Source organism: Melanerpes formicivorus, unplaced genomic scaffold (genome assembly GCF_026170545.1).
Source record: "Melanerpes formicivorus ecotype bairdi unplaced genomic scaffold, bMelFor1.0.p_v2 SCAF_1, whole genome shotgun sequence".
NCBI lineage: Eukaryota > Metazoa > Chordata > Aves > Piciformes > Picidae > Melanerpes > Melanerpes formicivorus.
This window is the reverse complement of record NW_027142353.1, coordinates 54469750-54483833: the sequence shown is the minus strand read 5'-3', so window position 1 is coordinate 54483833 and position 14084 is coordinate 54469750. Positions and strand designations below refer to the sequence as shown.

Sequence of the window (14084 nt, the reverse complement as noted above, 5' to 3'; positions counted from 1 at the left end):
AACTATTTGAGATGTCCTGAAGTCTTAAAAGATTTCTAGAAAGCTGTGAAATTTTCCTTGCCTAAATTCTTGGTTTCAGTGCTTGGTGTTTTCCCAACGACTTACCAGAAACTTTCTTTTCGCTTCAGATTAAGGCTGTCACTTTTCATCTTACTCTAAAAGGGGGATTAAAAAAAAAAAAAAGCATCTATTGTGTTAGTTTTTCAGGAATCTTTACATTCTCTAAAAGAGGACTTGCCTTCTCTTCATTTCCTTTTCCTTGTTTGAGTTTTCAGGAGGCCATTGGCTGCAGTAAAACTGCAGATTTTGACTTTGTGGATGTGATTAAACTGTCTGCTAGAAACTTACATCATGCATATTTCTTTGGAAGTTCTAGACCCAAAGAGTGGGATGATAGAAGGTTATGAGAGAAAAGACTGAAATGATATATGTAAAGGTGGGGAGAGGGGGTGTCTGCGTAGTACCTGACCTGATGTTGCTGTTCTTGAAAACAAGAATAAACCAAGAAAATTCATCTGGGATTTAATGTTTTTAACTAAAATCTAATATACGGTACTTGAGAGGGATCAGGAAGCTTTTGTAAAAAAATCTTTGATGTTTACATGGTTAAGTCTGTTTCCTAAGATTAATTTAGACTTAGTTACTGTTCTTTCTCTGAAAGAGAAGTAATTTATTTTAAATTTGTGTTCACAAGTTAACAGTTTAACTACATCTAAGCTGTGGGATCAGGGAATGTTTCCCCAGTTCCTGGGTGTAGATGTGCACCCTGTTTATGTTCTCTCTGTATGCCAAGATATATCTGGCTTCTGTTGATATAAATGAAGCCAGTGGATCCTGGCCATATGGAAGAAAGGGAGCAAATATGCGCTCCACTGGTCTCCTGGGATGGATAATCAGGACACCAGAACTCGGGCATGCACACTGAAGCTCAGTTTTTGTGCATGTTTTGAAGATGGAGTTATTAAAATGATGCTTAAAGTCTTGTCAGCACACAACCTGTTTCCCTTATTTAGCACTTTTGCTCTGAGCACAGCTTTAATGGTAGCAGTGAGGCTGATAATGCTTTTATGCAGGAGCAGCTAGAGTTGTAACCAGAGCCTCACCTGCACCTTCCCTGAGAAGTCTTGAACTTGATGAAGGTATAATGATGGTGGGTCATCTACCTATAACTGATGTTATTGAAGTAAAAAATTGTAAAGGAAATTAAAGCCTAGTGAACTAAGAGCTGTAAATGCATGAGGCCAAACCAGATGTTTTTCTGGTAAGACTTAAGTTGTCTTAGCTGCTTTTCTTCAAGCTCACCTTTCCTCCTCTAAATATAAATAAAATACCCTCCTAGCCCCACAGACAACTTAGTTACTCTCTCCTTTACTGGTGAAGTGCAGAACTAGTGAAAGCATTACCAAGCTATTACCATGCTTTCTTGTGTTCTAACTTGAATTGGTGTGACATTGAAGTGCTAATGGGAAAGGATACTGAAATCTTTATAGCACTTAAAACTTTTATTGTGTAATTTGATACTAACCCTGATTAAAATTAGTCAGTATGTTACTATTGAATCTAAGTTGTAACACGAAATTTATTCCCTGGTAAGATCGGCTGTGATTTAAAAGACTGCAGAATATCACTTTAGTCTGGATTTTTTTGTAGTGAGTCCTGTTCATAAAACCGAAATGCTCTGCAGGGCAAACACATCAAGTTTTAAGACGTTAAAATACTTGTTATAATGAATTTGTCTCATACCTATAATAGCCGGAAGTGCCATTTTTTTTGCTAGTACTTTTGGCATCAAAGAAACTTTATTACTAGCTTTTTGCTACTGAAAATTGTTTACTTACAAGAACTGTAAGTAGTGATGTTGCCTTCAGAACATTATGGTACAAAATCAGCAAATACCATATGCTGTTGCTCAATGAAAAGCTTGTTAGCCTAAGGCATAAGATCCTGTTTTGTATTATCCGAGATGTTTTAGAATAACATTTTTTTACTGGCATGTTATATTTGGTAAAAAGCTTGCCCCAGAGGACTGTAGTGTTTTGTTTTAAGGTCTTCTACTACCAGTGCCTCTAACAAATAGAAACCTGTGCACTTGAGAAGGAACTGGATATGTTTTTGGGTTCTTTTAGTTTATTAGATGTCTGACTTGTGTAGAGTGTTTTTGTTTCTTTTTATTGACAACAATTTCGTTATTTTCCAAGAGCTGCTAGGTAGATGTATCAGTATTTAAACTGGATGTAAACAAGTTTAGTTTGAAATCTTTGTGGAAAATTTGTAATTACATCTGAATATACTTTTTTTCAGTTGGGGGAGGGGTAAAAAAAAAAAGCTTGGGCTTCCCAGGAACTCCCTGCTAAGCAGAGACAAAGCTAACAACTTGAGTTGCCCGTAAAATTTAGTTTAACACTAATTTGAGTATGCAGATGTCATTCAGCTTGGATCACGTAAGAGTTGTGTTCCTAGCAAAAAATGTTACTTTTCAATACAGTGCCTTTCACTTGATTCAAAATGGTTTTCCAGTCAAATCTTTAATTACTGAAAGGATTTTAAAAGCTTGAAATGTTTGCATTTTAAAACCGTAGGTAAATGTTCGTAATGGGAAACTTTGTAGTACAAAGGAAAATTTGAATGAAAATCAGATGTTGATGCTGGCTTAGGCGAAAGGCTGCAATCATCTGAGCTTTATTGTAATATTGGAATACATCATCACTTTCACAGATACCATACATAAAGTATGTTCAAAGATGGAGAAGGTTATCCTGAGGAAAGGTGTGAATATCTGTGGATTAAGAGTCTGGCACTGTATTTTTATCTGCAATGATTAAGTTTCTTAGTGCACTGAAAACTGTTTGGAAAAGACAGGAAAATAAGATTGTAACTGTGAAAACTGTCAAAGTATATTATTTATCAGAATTATTTTAAAATGTGTTAGTAATGGGCTAGCAAGTTGGTTCTTTGTTCCCCAAGGTGGAGGGGGGGAGGGGGGAAGGAACTGAGGCTGTAAAATTAATCTTGGCAGACTAAAAATGTTTTTGACAGTCCTGCATCTTAGTGTGAATATGCAGACAAAGTACTGTCAACGTTTTTAAATTATGGGACAAAAATCTAAGTGAAATTTTGAATGTATCTAATTAAGGTACACAGAATTGTGCCTTTTGTAAATGTCTATTTATAGAGGTGGTTTGACTAGTTTACCTTACTCAATGGTGTTATGTAGCAGAGCTTAACAGAACTCAGTTATTACTTGTGTGGAAAAGAACTGAATTGTCATGTTACTGTGTAATTGACTTGCTTAAAAATCAACAATAAATTTAATAAAATAAAGTCATTGTCTTGTTTTTTTATCTTAGTGTTCTGTTTAAATTTGGATGGAATACTTGAGTAGTTTTGAAGATTCCTATTAAATAAACTTTGGATAGTGTAGTTTTAGTAGCATTAGTGTCAGTTCTTAAGCTTTTGGTTACAAGGTTCTCCCCTCATTTTGATTCCATTGATACAGATGGCAAAATTTTGTTATCTGTGAGTTCTCTCAGGGTTTGAAGTTTAAGATGAGACTGGTGAACTTGAAAAAATACTAAATGGTGTGATGTTGTTAGCTTTCACCAGTTTCACCTTAATCCAGTCTGTTTTCTAGATATTTACCAGTTGGACATAGAGGCAGTTAGTGAAGTGAGGAATTTTGATGAGGTAAAGTTAATGGGATTTGTTGAAAGCAATGATGTTCACATTATCAGATACTTAAATAAAGAACCTCTTTATACTATGAAAGAGTAAGGCAAGTTTGTTCTCATTTTTTTTATACCAGGGCCACAGCCATCTCTGGGAGTTAGTTTTGGAACGCCATTCGGCTCAGGTATTGGCACTGGCTTGCAATCAAGTGGCTTAGGTTCTTCAAGCCTTGGAGGTACACTTTAACTTTTCTAATGTTTCATTTAATTATTGTACCGCACATCTGAATCTCTTGCAAACCTATAACTCCACTAAGAGGACAGTCTGCTTTAGGAAAAGCCCTTGCAATTTGGCAGCCTGCACTTCCCAAATTTCTTTATGCCTTGCACAAAGAGTTGCTAAAGCTAAGGCTAATAAGCTATTGTAGTGAAAACAGGATGATTAGGGTAAAATAATCACTTAAGCTCTGTTTTTTAAAGCTAGGGAAGTACATAAAGTACATCCTTATGTAACTACAACTTGACTTAATTTTACATACATGAAAACTAGACACCTGATGTTGGATTATGCTATAGCTAATCCACTGAAGTTTTTCACCTATGTAACTTAATGATAGGGACCATTTTCTACGTGGATAATGATAAGAACAAATACTAAAAAATATTACAGTTGTGGGATCCTTCTTGCTTTAGCTGTCACCCTGTCCCTCAATGCTGAGGTAGAAAAACAATCAGTCTTCAAGCTAAAAAACATTTTGAAATGAAAGAAAAATGCTATTCAGAAAGCTCACAGTGGTGTTGGTGAATATATTCCAAGAGAACACGAGGGAAATAGTAGGTAGTGGTAATAAAAACCCCAACTATTCATGTAGATCTTTTAATTTAAATGTAATGAATTCTCAGTAGTAGAACTAAAGTAGAATGTAAGTGATGAATATTATCTACTCTGCATGTTAATTTCATGTCTATATGGGTCAGGGATTCCTAAAGTGCAAGTCAAAAGACCCTAGTGTCCTGTGAAGCTTTTGTATGAGTTATGCAAAGGAAATTTATCACACCTGCTGAGCACAAACATAATGTGTCATTGGTTTTGTTACATCCTCTCTGCAGCTACAATCCACATTCTTATTTTGGCTCTTTATGAGCCAAATGTGAATCAGTGTTGTCATGTAAAATGCTCAAACATCACCCAGTATTGAGATGATGATGTAACTTCAATGCTACATCGTTTTTTACCTTAAACCTCTTGAAATTATCTGCCAGTGTCCTTTCTCCTCAGATTACAAGCTTTTTCAGATGAAAGTAAGTCTTGTTTTCTATAAACAGGAAAGGAAAGTACTTAAAGGAAAGTACTTTTGAAGTACCAGGTCATTCCCAGTGTTTTAAATACCTTAACCCCATAAAAATTCTTCCTCTTCAACCTGAGGGGTAGACTAAAGATTATTGATATATATTCACCAATGTAAATTAAAGAACGTTTCATTTTACACTGATGGACAACTGCTTCTAGTTCTCTCTCAGAAGCCTAACTTGTATTCCTTTTTTGCTGGTTCTCTGCTTAGGAAGGCATTTGCTTTTATTTATTCTGTATTCATTTGGAAAATGATTTCCTTTTAACCAACCAAGAAGACTGTTTGACCAAGTGTAGAATAATAAAAGAATACATGCAAAATATCCTGCAGGTGTGCTCTTGGAAACAAATTATCAGAATGAGAATTTTGGACTCTCTTTTTATCCTAGGGTTGGTTTGCTGGGGTGTGTGTTGGTTTGGTTTGTTAGGGTTTTTTTTAGTTTTGGGGTCTTTTTTAACAGGAGTTTCTAGTGTCTGCTCTTGAAATAGCATTTTAATTGGGGAAATTTGCTCTCTTTCTATGATAACTACTCTGTGAATTATGTCAGTGATAAACATAGAAGCTTTTATGTTGAAGTGTGTAAAATATGTAGCATACAGTTCCTGTGCTGCTTTAAGTATTTGCAGGCACCTTGCCTGACCATGGGTAATTCATTTCAAACTAGATAGGACAGAAGAGTTTATCATGTAAATAAACTCTTGTGTTCAAATGATACTTTTATATGCTCCTGAAAATAAAACATTGCAGAAGACTAGGGAACACTTTTTACTGATGGCATGCTCAATACTTGCCAGCTTTAAAATCTCATAACTATTTCTGTAAAGGAGTGATAAAGGCTCAATCTGCAGAAAAATACAAGTGTCTTCCCTGACACTTGGAAGTGAAGATGGGAGCATAATTTCCTCAAACACAAATAGTATTCTTGTTTTGAAACCCTCTTGAGACAGCCAGAATTGGAGAATGTATTTCTCTTACTGTTCCTTTTGTCTCGTCTTTTGTCTCCTGCTGCAAGTGTCAGCTGACTTTTCCTTTGAAGTGGTCTCATATTAATACAGTTTGAAACACAGAATTATGTTAACTGTCAAACTAATAGAATTAGTTTTATTACAGCTGTATGTTTATGGCCACCCTTTATATGATGATTTTACCCACTAACTATTGTGCAATTCTGCTTCTACTCTGTATTTAACCTGTTTTGTTGTTTCCTAAAGAAAGCTGATCCCCAATAACCTAGGGGGATGGTGACTCTGAAATAAGCCTGAAGTAAACTCAAGAAAATGTGTACTCTGTTTTAAACATAGAATATTTCTTTTTCCAGAGTTGCAGATGAAGACTGCAGCTTTCTGTTATAGAAGTCATATAAACTGTGTCTGAATTTTCTTAGGTTTTGCCTATTTGGTCACAATTCTCTTGCCAGTCTAACTGCAGTTCAATAGCAATTTGGTAAACTCTGATAGTTTACTTCATCTTTTATTGTTGTGTTGTTGGTTTGTTGTTTTTTTTCCCTTTACTCAATGTTGAAGGAAGTATTTTTCTCCAATACTTTTCTGTTTGTACTGTTTTCTTAAGGCAGTGAGAATAAAATACTCTTGAGGCAATAATCTTAGGAATATGTTTACCAAATAATGATTAGAATTATGTTGGGGTTTAGAATACTTGCCCAAAACCTATGTGTCTTTAATTGCTGTGTCTGTAATTTTTGTTGTATGTCTTTACTATTATTCTACTAGGATTTGGAAGTAGCTCTGCCTTTGGAAGTAGTGCCACAGGAGCATCATCATTTGGGTTTGGAACTACAAGTAAACCATCAGGAAGTCTAAGTGCAGGTTGGTTTGTTTCTCTTGAATTCAGTCTTATCTTAAAAGTGTTATAATCAAACTGCTGTACTCGATCTAAGAAAGCTTTTGAAACAAATGTGCCTGAAGTTGCATGGATATATGAGTTTACTTGCTAAATACTTGTTTTCAGAGAAGCTTTCAGGTTCTCTTAAAGGTCTTCCAGGTAGATAGTACTCAGTGGTAATGTTTTCCATTTGATGGTGTCTAATCAGTGGATGCAGGAGATCAGGTGCATCAGATTGCATCAGGTGCAATGTGAGGCACAGAAATGCAGTTATTACTTGACTGCATAGGCTGTATGGTTACTGAGCTATTAAAATTAGTGTAGAAATTTGTGACCACTATACCAGTAACTTGACTTCCTGAATTTATAAGAATAGTTGAATTATTTTTTAGAAGCCCAGAATGTTTCTTTAAAACTGTTGATGTGCTTATCCTTTCTATTTGAATAATTACAGGTATTGTATCTCTGTATATCAATAATGCATTGTGGTAACTACTATGAAAACATCTCTGTGGCCATTGAACTATGATGTACTCATTTCACTACTTTGGTTTAATTTTGGTGGTGGTGAGATCATGGTATGGGTGCAATTGCTCCTTAACTCAGATGTCTGAAGTCTTAATCACTTTCACAGCTTGAATCTCTATTTACCTTTTAATAAGGACTTTGGTTTTGAGCAAATCATTTACTGCAGTCTAAATTACACTATTTCTTCAATGACAGATTGAAGGAGTATCATGTCTTTTAGGACTGGCTTGTTGTAGCATGTTTCTTTTTTAAAAGCAACTTTTTATCTTAAGTGCTATTAATACAATCATAGGAAGTGACTGGTATTTATTAGTAGGTGTGCAGAGAATTATCTTGGACTAGTGCTGTGTCAAATCTTTCTTGAGCAGTGAGGGTGTTGAACCCAATAAAATGAAGATAGTTTTCAACAGTTATCTCAAGTTTTGGCTACAGAAGGTGCTGACCAGGCATGTAAAAGATTATAAGCACAACATGACAGGAACAGTATTTAAAGTGATTGTGAAGTCCTGATCCAGACTGGGATTATGGAATCAAAGCCTCCATTAAAATTTTGTAGCCCAGCAGCACATTAACTTTTACCTTTTATATCCAGAATCTTATGCTGTGTAACTTCTGCATTGCATGTGATCTTGAATTTAATTTTATTGAGGATGCATAAATGGGTTTGAATTTTATAACCTGGCTAGCCTCAGGCATATTTATTTAAATTTTGTGTGTCCTGTTTCTTACACAACATTTACAGAAACCTGAAACAATGTTTTAGTTTATATTACCATATGGTATTTATATCTTGTTCCTGATTTGTTTTCTTTTCAAAAGCTAGGAAAATTGAATTAATATATGGTATTGGGCTATACTGTTAGTGTTTGCATGTAGATGTGAGCACTTCAGTCTTTTCCCATACTAATAGCTACTAAGAATTCCATCAAACTATCTAGGGTGCTGTGACAGTCCCAAGTCTTCTCCACGTATTTTCCACTGGTTTGTTCTTGTTTTAGAAGTACAGTTCTCTAAATTACTTCTGTCAGGTGTTTGTGAGTTGAGTTAAATTTAATTGCTTTAAAAGACTTGAAGCTGTTTCTGATAGTATTACTACTCTTCATTTCAGTTTGCATGTTTGAAGACGGAATTGAGTCCTCTGAAAGTATTTGAGCATCTTCTAATAGTAAATTTGGCTTAGTCCAGGAGCACTGGTGTCTACTGTGCCAGTAGATGGAAAGCAGAGCAACTGCAGTCTTTTCTCAGTTCTTCTAGTGCACACAACTGTGATATGGAACAAGTGTGTCAGACTTCCCTCTAAAATGCACACAGTGCTTTGGAAAGCTGACTCCAGGTCCCAGCTAGTTCCTACTCCTATTCATTTGATGGCAAGTGAAATAGCTGATGTGAGTGGGATGTTGTAAAGAGCATTAAGATTCCTAAAGTGATGAGAAAAAGAAAAAAAAAATCAGTATTGGATTTATAGATCTAACAATGGGATAGAGAGAGGGTGTGCACAAACTCTCGTTGTGAAAATCGAGATGCTAAATAGGCTTTGAGGAGCTGAGTGGAGAATTTGTGTAGGGACCATTTTTATTGGAGAATAGCAGCCTTGGTACACAGGGTAAGAGATGATAATAAATGGGATTATAGCTGGACATACTTACACTGCTGAAAAATGAATCAAAATATAATCCATGTGTAACTGAGTCACTTTTGGATACAGAGGCTGTAGTAAATCCCTCAGAGCCATGCTGGAAATCCTTTTTGAGTTAGAGCACCTATTTGTGGGTGTGAGGAATGAGGGCAGGACTAGATTGCCTTTGAGATTTGCTGAATCACTGTCCCTGTAGTGTTAAAACCCACCTGCTGTGGAGAGGTGTGTACCTCATGTTTAGCTTGTCTATCTAAAGTACTAACTGAAGTGGAAATGCAAGAGGTTCTTCAGGAAGATGCTAAGTCTGTGCCCTCAAAGGACAGGATGTCCTTTACTTTCCCTTCATCTAGCAGACACTAGGTGGAGGTAATTCATGAAGACTTTACCCTTGCCTACTGAACTCCTGATGCTGTAGCTCATACAGGTTTATGTGTGGCATTCATGATGCTTTCTATAGGAGGCAATGCTTACCTGTTGTCTCAGATACATACTTAAAAGCAAAAGAGTAACTGATCAAGAACAGTTTTGGTTATTAAGGATTCCCCCCCATAAACTCCCTGATGAAGAACAAGTTTATTCTTCTAAAAATCTTACTTGGAGTTCAGTTAGCAGGAAAATGGAGTTGTCTGCTTCACCCCTTACGTTCTAGAACAAGAGATGAATTAGTCAGCAAAATGTAGTCAATACCCAAATAAATGATGTCATACAGTCCCACTCTAGATCTGCAGACGCATTACATTGACAATGAGTTCTGCACAGGCAAAACCGCATGTTGAAGGACTGCAGTTACTGCAGTGTAGATAGTTGCAGAATTTCTTGGCACTATTATGTGCTGTGTAACTCAGGTCCAGACATTGCAGGAGGAAGTTTCATGTTGCATTTTGAAGTAGGTTTTGGTGCAAACCATCAGTAACAATTGAGACAAAAGGACATCAGGGTTCTGAGAGCCACTTAAGGATTTTGATGAGATAAATATTGGGGTTTCGTTTCCATGCTTTAAAAATGTTTTGATGTTGAGTTGAAGATACTGAATATGACCAAAGGCTTGTTTTAACTATCTACTGGAGAACTAATGAAACCATGTTAGGTAACCTGATGAAGTTCAAAAAGGGCAAGTGTAGAACCCTGCACCTGGGGAGGAATAACCTCATGCAGCAGTACAGATTAGGAGTTGACCTGCTGAAAAGCAGGTATGTGGAGAAGGATCTGGAAAAGACACCAATGGCATCCTGAGGTGCATTAAGAAGAGTGTGGCCAGAGGGTTGAGTAGTGTTCTTCTCCCCCTTCTATGTTGTGCCTTGGTGAGGCCACATCCAGAGTAATGTGTGAAGTGCTGGACTCCCTGGTTGGAGAGAGAATTGCTGCTGAGTGTCCAGGGGAGAGTTAGAAAGGTGACTGGGGGACTGGAGTCTTACCAGGAGACACTGAGAGACCTGGGGCTATTCAGGCTGTAGCAGAAAATATTGGGAAGGGATCTTATAAATATCTAAAAGGTGGGGCCAGTCAGTGATGCCCAGGGGTGATGGGCACAAACTATGACATGGGAAGTTCCACCTAAACATAAGGAAAAACTTGAGTGTGATGGAGCACTGGAGGAGGCTGCCTGAAGATGTTGTGGAGTCTACCTCCCTGGAGATACTGAAAACCTGCCTGGACATGTTCCTGTGCAACCTATCCAGGTGAACCTGCTGTAGCAGAGAGGAGTGGCTGGAGAGCTCCCAAACAGAGAGGGACATGAGGGTGCTGATTGACAGCTGCCTAAACATGAGCCAGCAATGTGCCCAGGTGGTCAAGAAGGCCAATGGCATCCTGGCCTGCATTAGGAATAGTGTGGCCAGCAGGAACAGGGAAGTCATTGTGCCCCTGTACTCTGCATTGGTTAGGCTGCACCTTGAGTACTGTGTCCAGTTCTGGGCCCCTCAGTTTAGGAAGGACATCAAGACACTTGAGCATGTCCAGAGAAGGGCAACAAGGCTGGGGAGAGGCCTTGAGCACAAGCCCTATGAGGAGAGGCTGAGGGAGCTGGGATTGTTTAGCCTGCAGAAGAGGAGGCTCAGGGGTGACCTCATTGCTATCTACAGCTACCTGAAAGGTGGTTGTAGCCAGGAAGGAGTTGGTCTCTTCTCCCAGGCAACCAGCACCAGAACAAGGGGACACAGTCTCAAGCTGCGCCAGGGGAGGTTTAGGCTCGAGGTGAGGAGAAAGTTCTTCACTGAGAGAGTCATTCGCCATTGGAATGTGCTGCCCAGGGAGGTGGTGGAGTCACCGTCCCTGGAGGTGTTCAAGAGGGGATTGGAGGTGGCACTTGGTGCCATGGTCTAGTCATGAGGTCTCTGGTGACAGGTTGGACTTGATGATCTTTGAGGTCTCTTCCAACCTTGGAGATACTGTGATACCGTGATCCTCAGAGGTCCCTTCCAACCCCTACTATTCTATGATTCTGAGATACAGTTGTTTACAATTACTGAAACAGACTGTGTTAGTGCTGTAATGTCCAAGCTGTCAGAGCAAGTCCAAGGGCATTAGTAATGTGGCAAAGTGTTGAAGATCAATGCTGGTATAAAGTGTTACAAATATTGTTAATGAAGTGGCTGGTGTTCATAGCTCCAAGGAGCACAAATCCTGACATAACTTGTTTTAAAATATTTTTCCCTCCCTTATAAGGCTTTGGCAGCTCGACTACATCTGGGTTTAACTTCAGCAATCCCGGCATCACAGCATCAGCTGGCCTGACATTTGGGGTGTCTAATCCTGCATCTGCAGGCTTTGGGACAGGAGGGCAGCTTCTTCAGCTGAAGAAACCTCCAGCTGGAAACAAGCGAGGAAAAAGATAGGCACCCCTTTGGGGGAAAGGGAAGTGAATCCGTTTTGTGCACCCGAAGAGTCTATTTTTCTAGATCGATGCGTTGATTACACTGCATCCCAGGAGATTTATAAAACTTTTGCTACTTTTCCCTAAGTCTGAAATAATAAAAACTGAAATTGTACTGAACAGGTATTTTCTTGTGAATAGAAATCCATTTATGTATTTTTATTTTGGGCCCTAGTTTTAGAGACGTTCTATCCTGTGTTACTCTTAAAGAATCTTGTCAGACCATCTATTTAACCCTAATGTTAGTAGCAGAGTATTTTTTTCTGTTAAATAAGCTTTATACCATATGAATATATGCATATTTGGGTTTTTGTACAGATAAAATATATTCTAGTACAAAATACTAGAGTTCATATCTTCTGTTCCTGGATATGGCCTTTAAATCTACTTCAGGGTGGTTCTGTGTATATGGATGTAAATATATACAGTACAGTGCACACGTCTGTGTGTACGTATGTGTATATATGTATAAAATACAGATGTGCAAACCTTGCCCCATAGACAGATCTCCTTTTCTTTGTGTGTTCTGTTTCTCCATGTTGCCCTGTGGTCCCATATCTTGATGTTCTTAGGAGTTTCAAATGGTGGGTCCTGGGCTGTGTCATCATTGCTGCTTGTGTTTTGTTGCTCAAGACCAGCTGAAATGCAATGTTTACTATTTCATAAAGTTTGGTAAGTAGTGATTAGTAGCTGGATTTTCTTTTGTATTCAACCTTTTGTTGACCCATTTAGCAGCCAACTCTGAAGAAAACTCTTAGATTTGTCACACAGACACTTGATGTTTGGCTTTGTTTTTCCTCCTGAGCTGAGCAGTGAAGTGTTGCAGGATTTCAGCTGAAAGCTCAGGATGCCACAAGGTCTGTGTCCAAGCAAACAATGTCAGGCTGGATGAGTTTTTCCCTGCAACTGTGTGAAAGAGCATGTGCTATCCTTATGAAGACCCAAATTGGCTATTAGAAAACAAGAGTTGATTCCCTAGCTTCTCATTAGCACTACTAGCTTTGACTTAAGCAGATAACACAACTGCTTTTTCAATACGAGGTGTGGTACAATATATTGCTGCTAAAGAACAGAGGGGGAAAATGTGATTTGAAGGTGAAAGCTATTGCAATAGTAGTTTTTGAATCCTGCAACAGCATATCTTCCTGTGCTGCATTTCTAATCTGATGCTGCTAGAAATAGCTGGTTAAACATCATAAGGAGGGGGGAAAAAAAATAGATCAATTAAATCACAGGTAGAAGTGTGAACATGGAACTTCGGAGCCAAGTTGCTTTTTAGGTAGGAGATGTTTTTGTATATAACATGCATCAAATGAATATTCACAATCATTTTCACAAAAGCACCTTTCTTTTTTTTCCAGAAACAGTTACAGTGCACCTGATCCTTTTTTTTTTCCTAGTACTGGGTCATTTGCTTTCTATTGTTAAAGTGTTATTACCCTTTTGTATGTTTTGAAAATGTCTGCATTCAGCAGTGATTGCTCTTTGACAGATGTTCAGTTTGTCACTTGATCGGCTAAAATTAAGGGAAACTGAGCACAAGGTTCTTCAATATTTTTTTTTTTACTTGTATGTTATTGCATCTTTGTGAGAGCTGCCTTTTAGGAAGGGGTATAATGGGGTTGTTTTTTTATGTCTGGGAAAAATAAAGCTTACAGTTTATTTTGGTTTCAACCTTTTTTTAAACCTCTATTGGGCTGCAGTCGAAACTGTAATGTTTGTATTCCTTTGTTACTGCTTTTTTTAATAGTTAATATGTTAAACCACTGGACTCTCTTGTAATGTATTAATTTGTGAAACTAATTTTAAACGTGTACTGTTTGTCCATATGTGCAACTTAGCATTGTGCAAACAATAAAACAGTAATGCTGTGATCCTTGTAATACATACTTTCCTGTTTGAAAGATCATTTCCTGCTGTTCTCTCTGTGTTGCAGGAGAAACAAAAACACAGTCAGCTAATACACAGAATTGTTTTTCCTAGAATTTATGTAGTGCAAAGCTGCTCTTATTGAAGTTAGAGCCTTGATGCCTGGATTGAAAGGGTGGGGGGAGAAATGAGGCATTGTACTGGGGGAGGTTGTCCAGAATCTCTTCACAGTGTGCTACATGAACTTGGATCATGCTGTAATGTAACACAGCGCTAGGTATGGCTTTATAAGTTCTAAAGCAGTCTGAGTCTCCTGGGTA

General features: G+C 37.9%; 1 protein-coding gene across 3 annotated transcripts in view; it reads left to right on the top strand.

Annotated features, from left to right (window-relative positions):
• NUP58 (nucleoporin 58) overlaps nucleotides 1-13778 on the top strand; it is a 36451-nt gene extending 22673 nt beyond the window's left edge. Inside the window, exons 14-16 of one of the 3 annotated variants that reach the window (XM_068143750.1) lie at nucleotides 3803-3850; nucleotides 6748-6843; nucleotides 11688-13778. In XM_068143750.1, coding sequence (XP_067999851.1) covers nucleotides 3803-3850; nucleotides 6748-6843; nucleotides 11688-11857 — 314 coding nt within the window. In that variant the 3' untranslated portion in view covers nucleotides 11858-13778. Of the gene's footprint in view, nucleotides 1-3802; nucleotides 3902-6747; nucleotides 6844-11687 lie in introns of all 3 variants that reach the window. The other 2 variants (XM_068143742.1, XM_068143760.1) reach the window with 2 other exon arrangements.
• The last annotated feature ends 306 nt before the right edge of the window (nucleotides 13779-14084 follow it).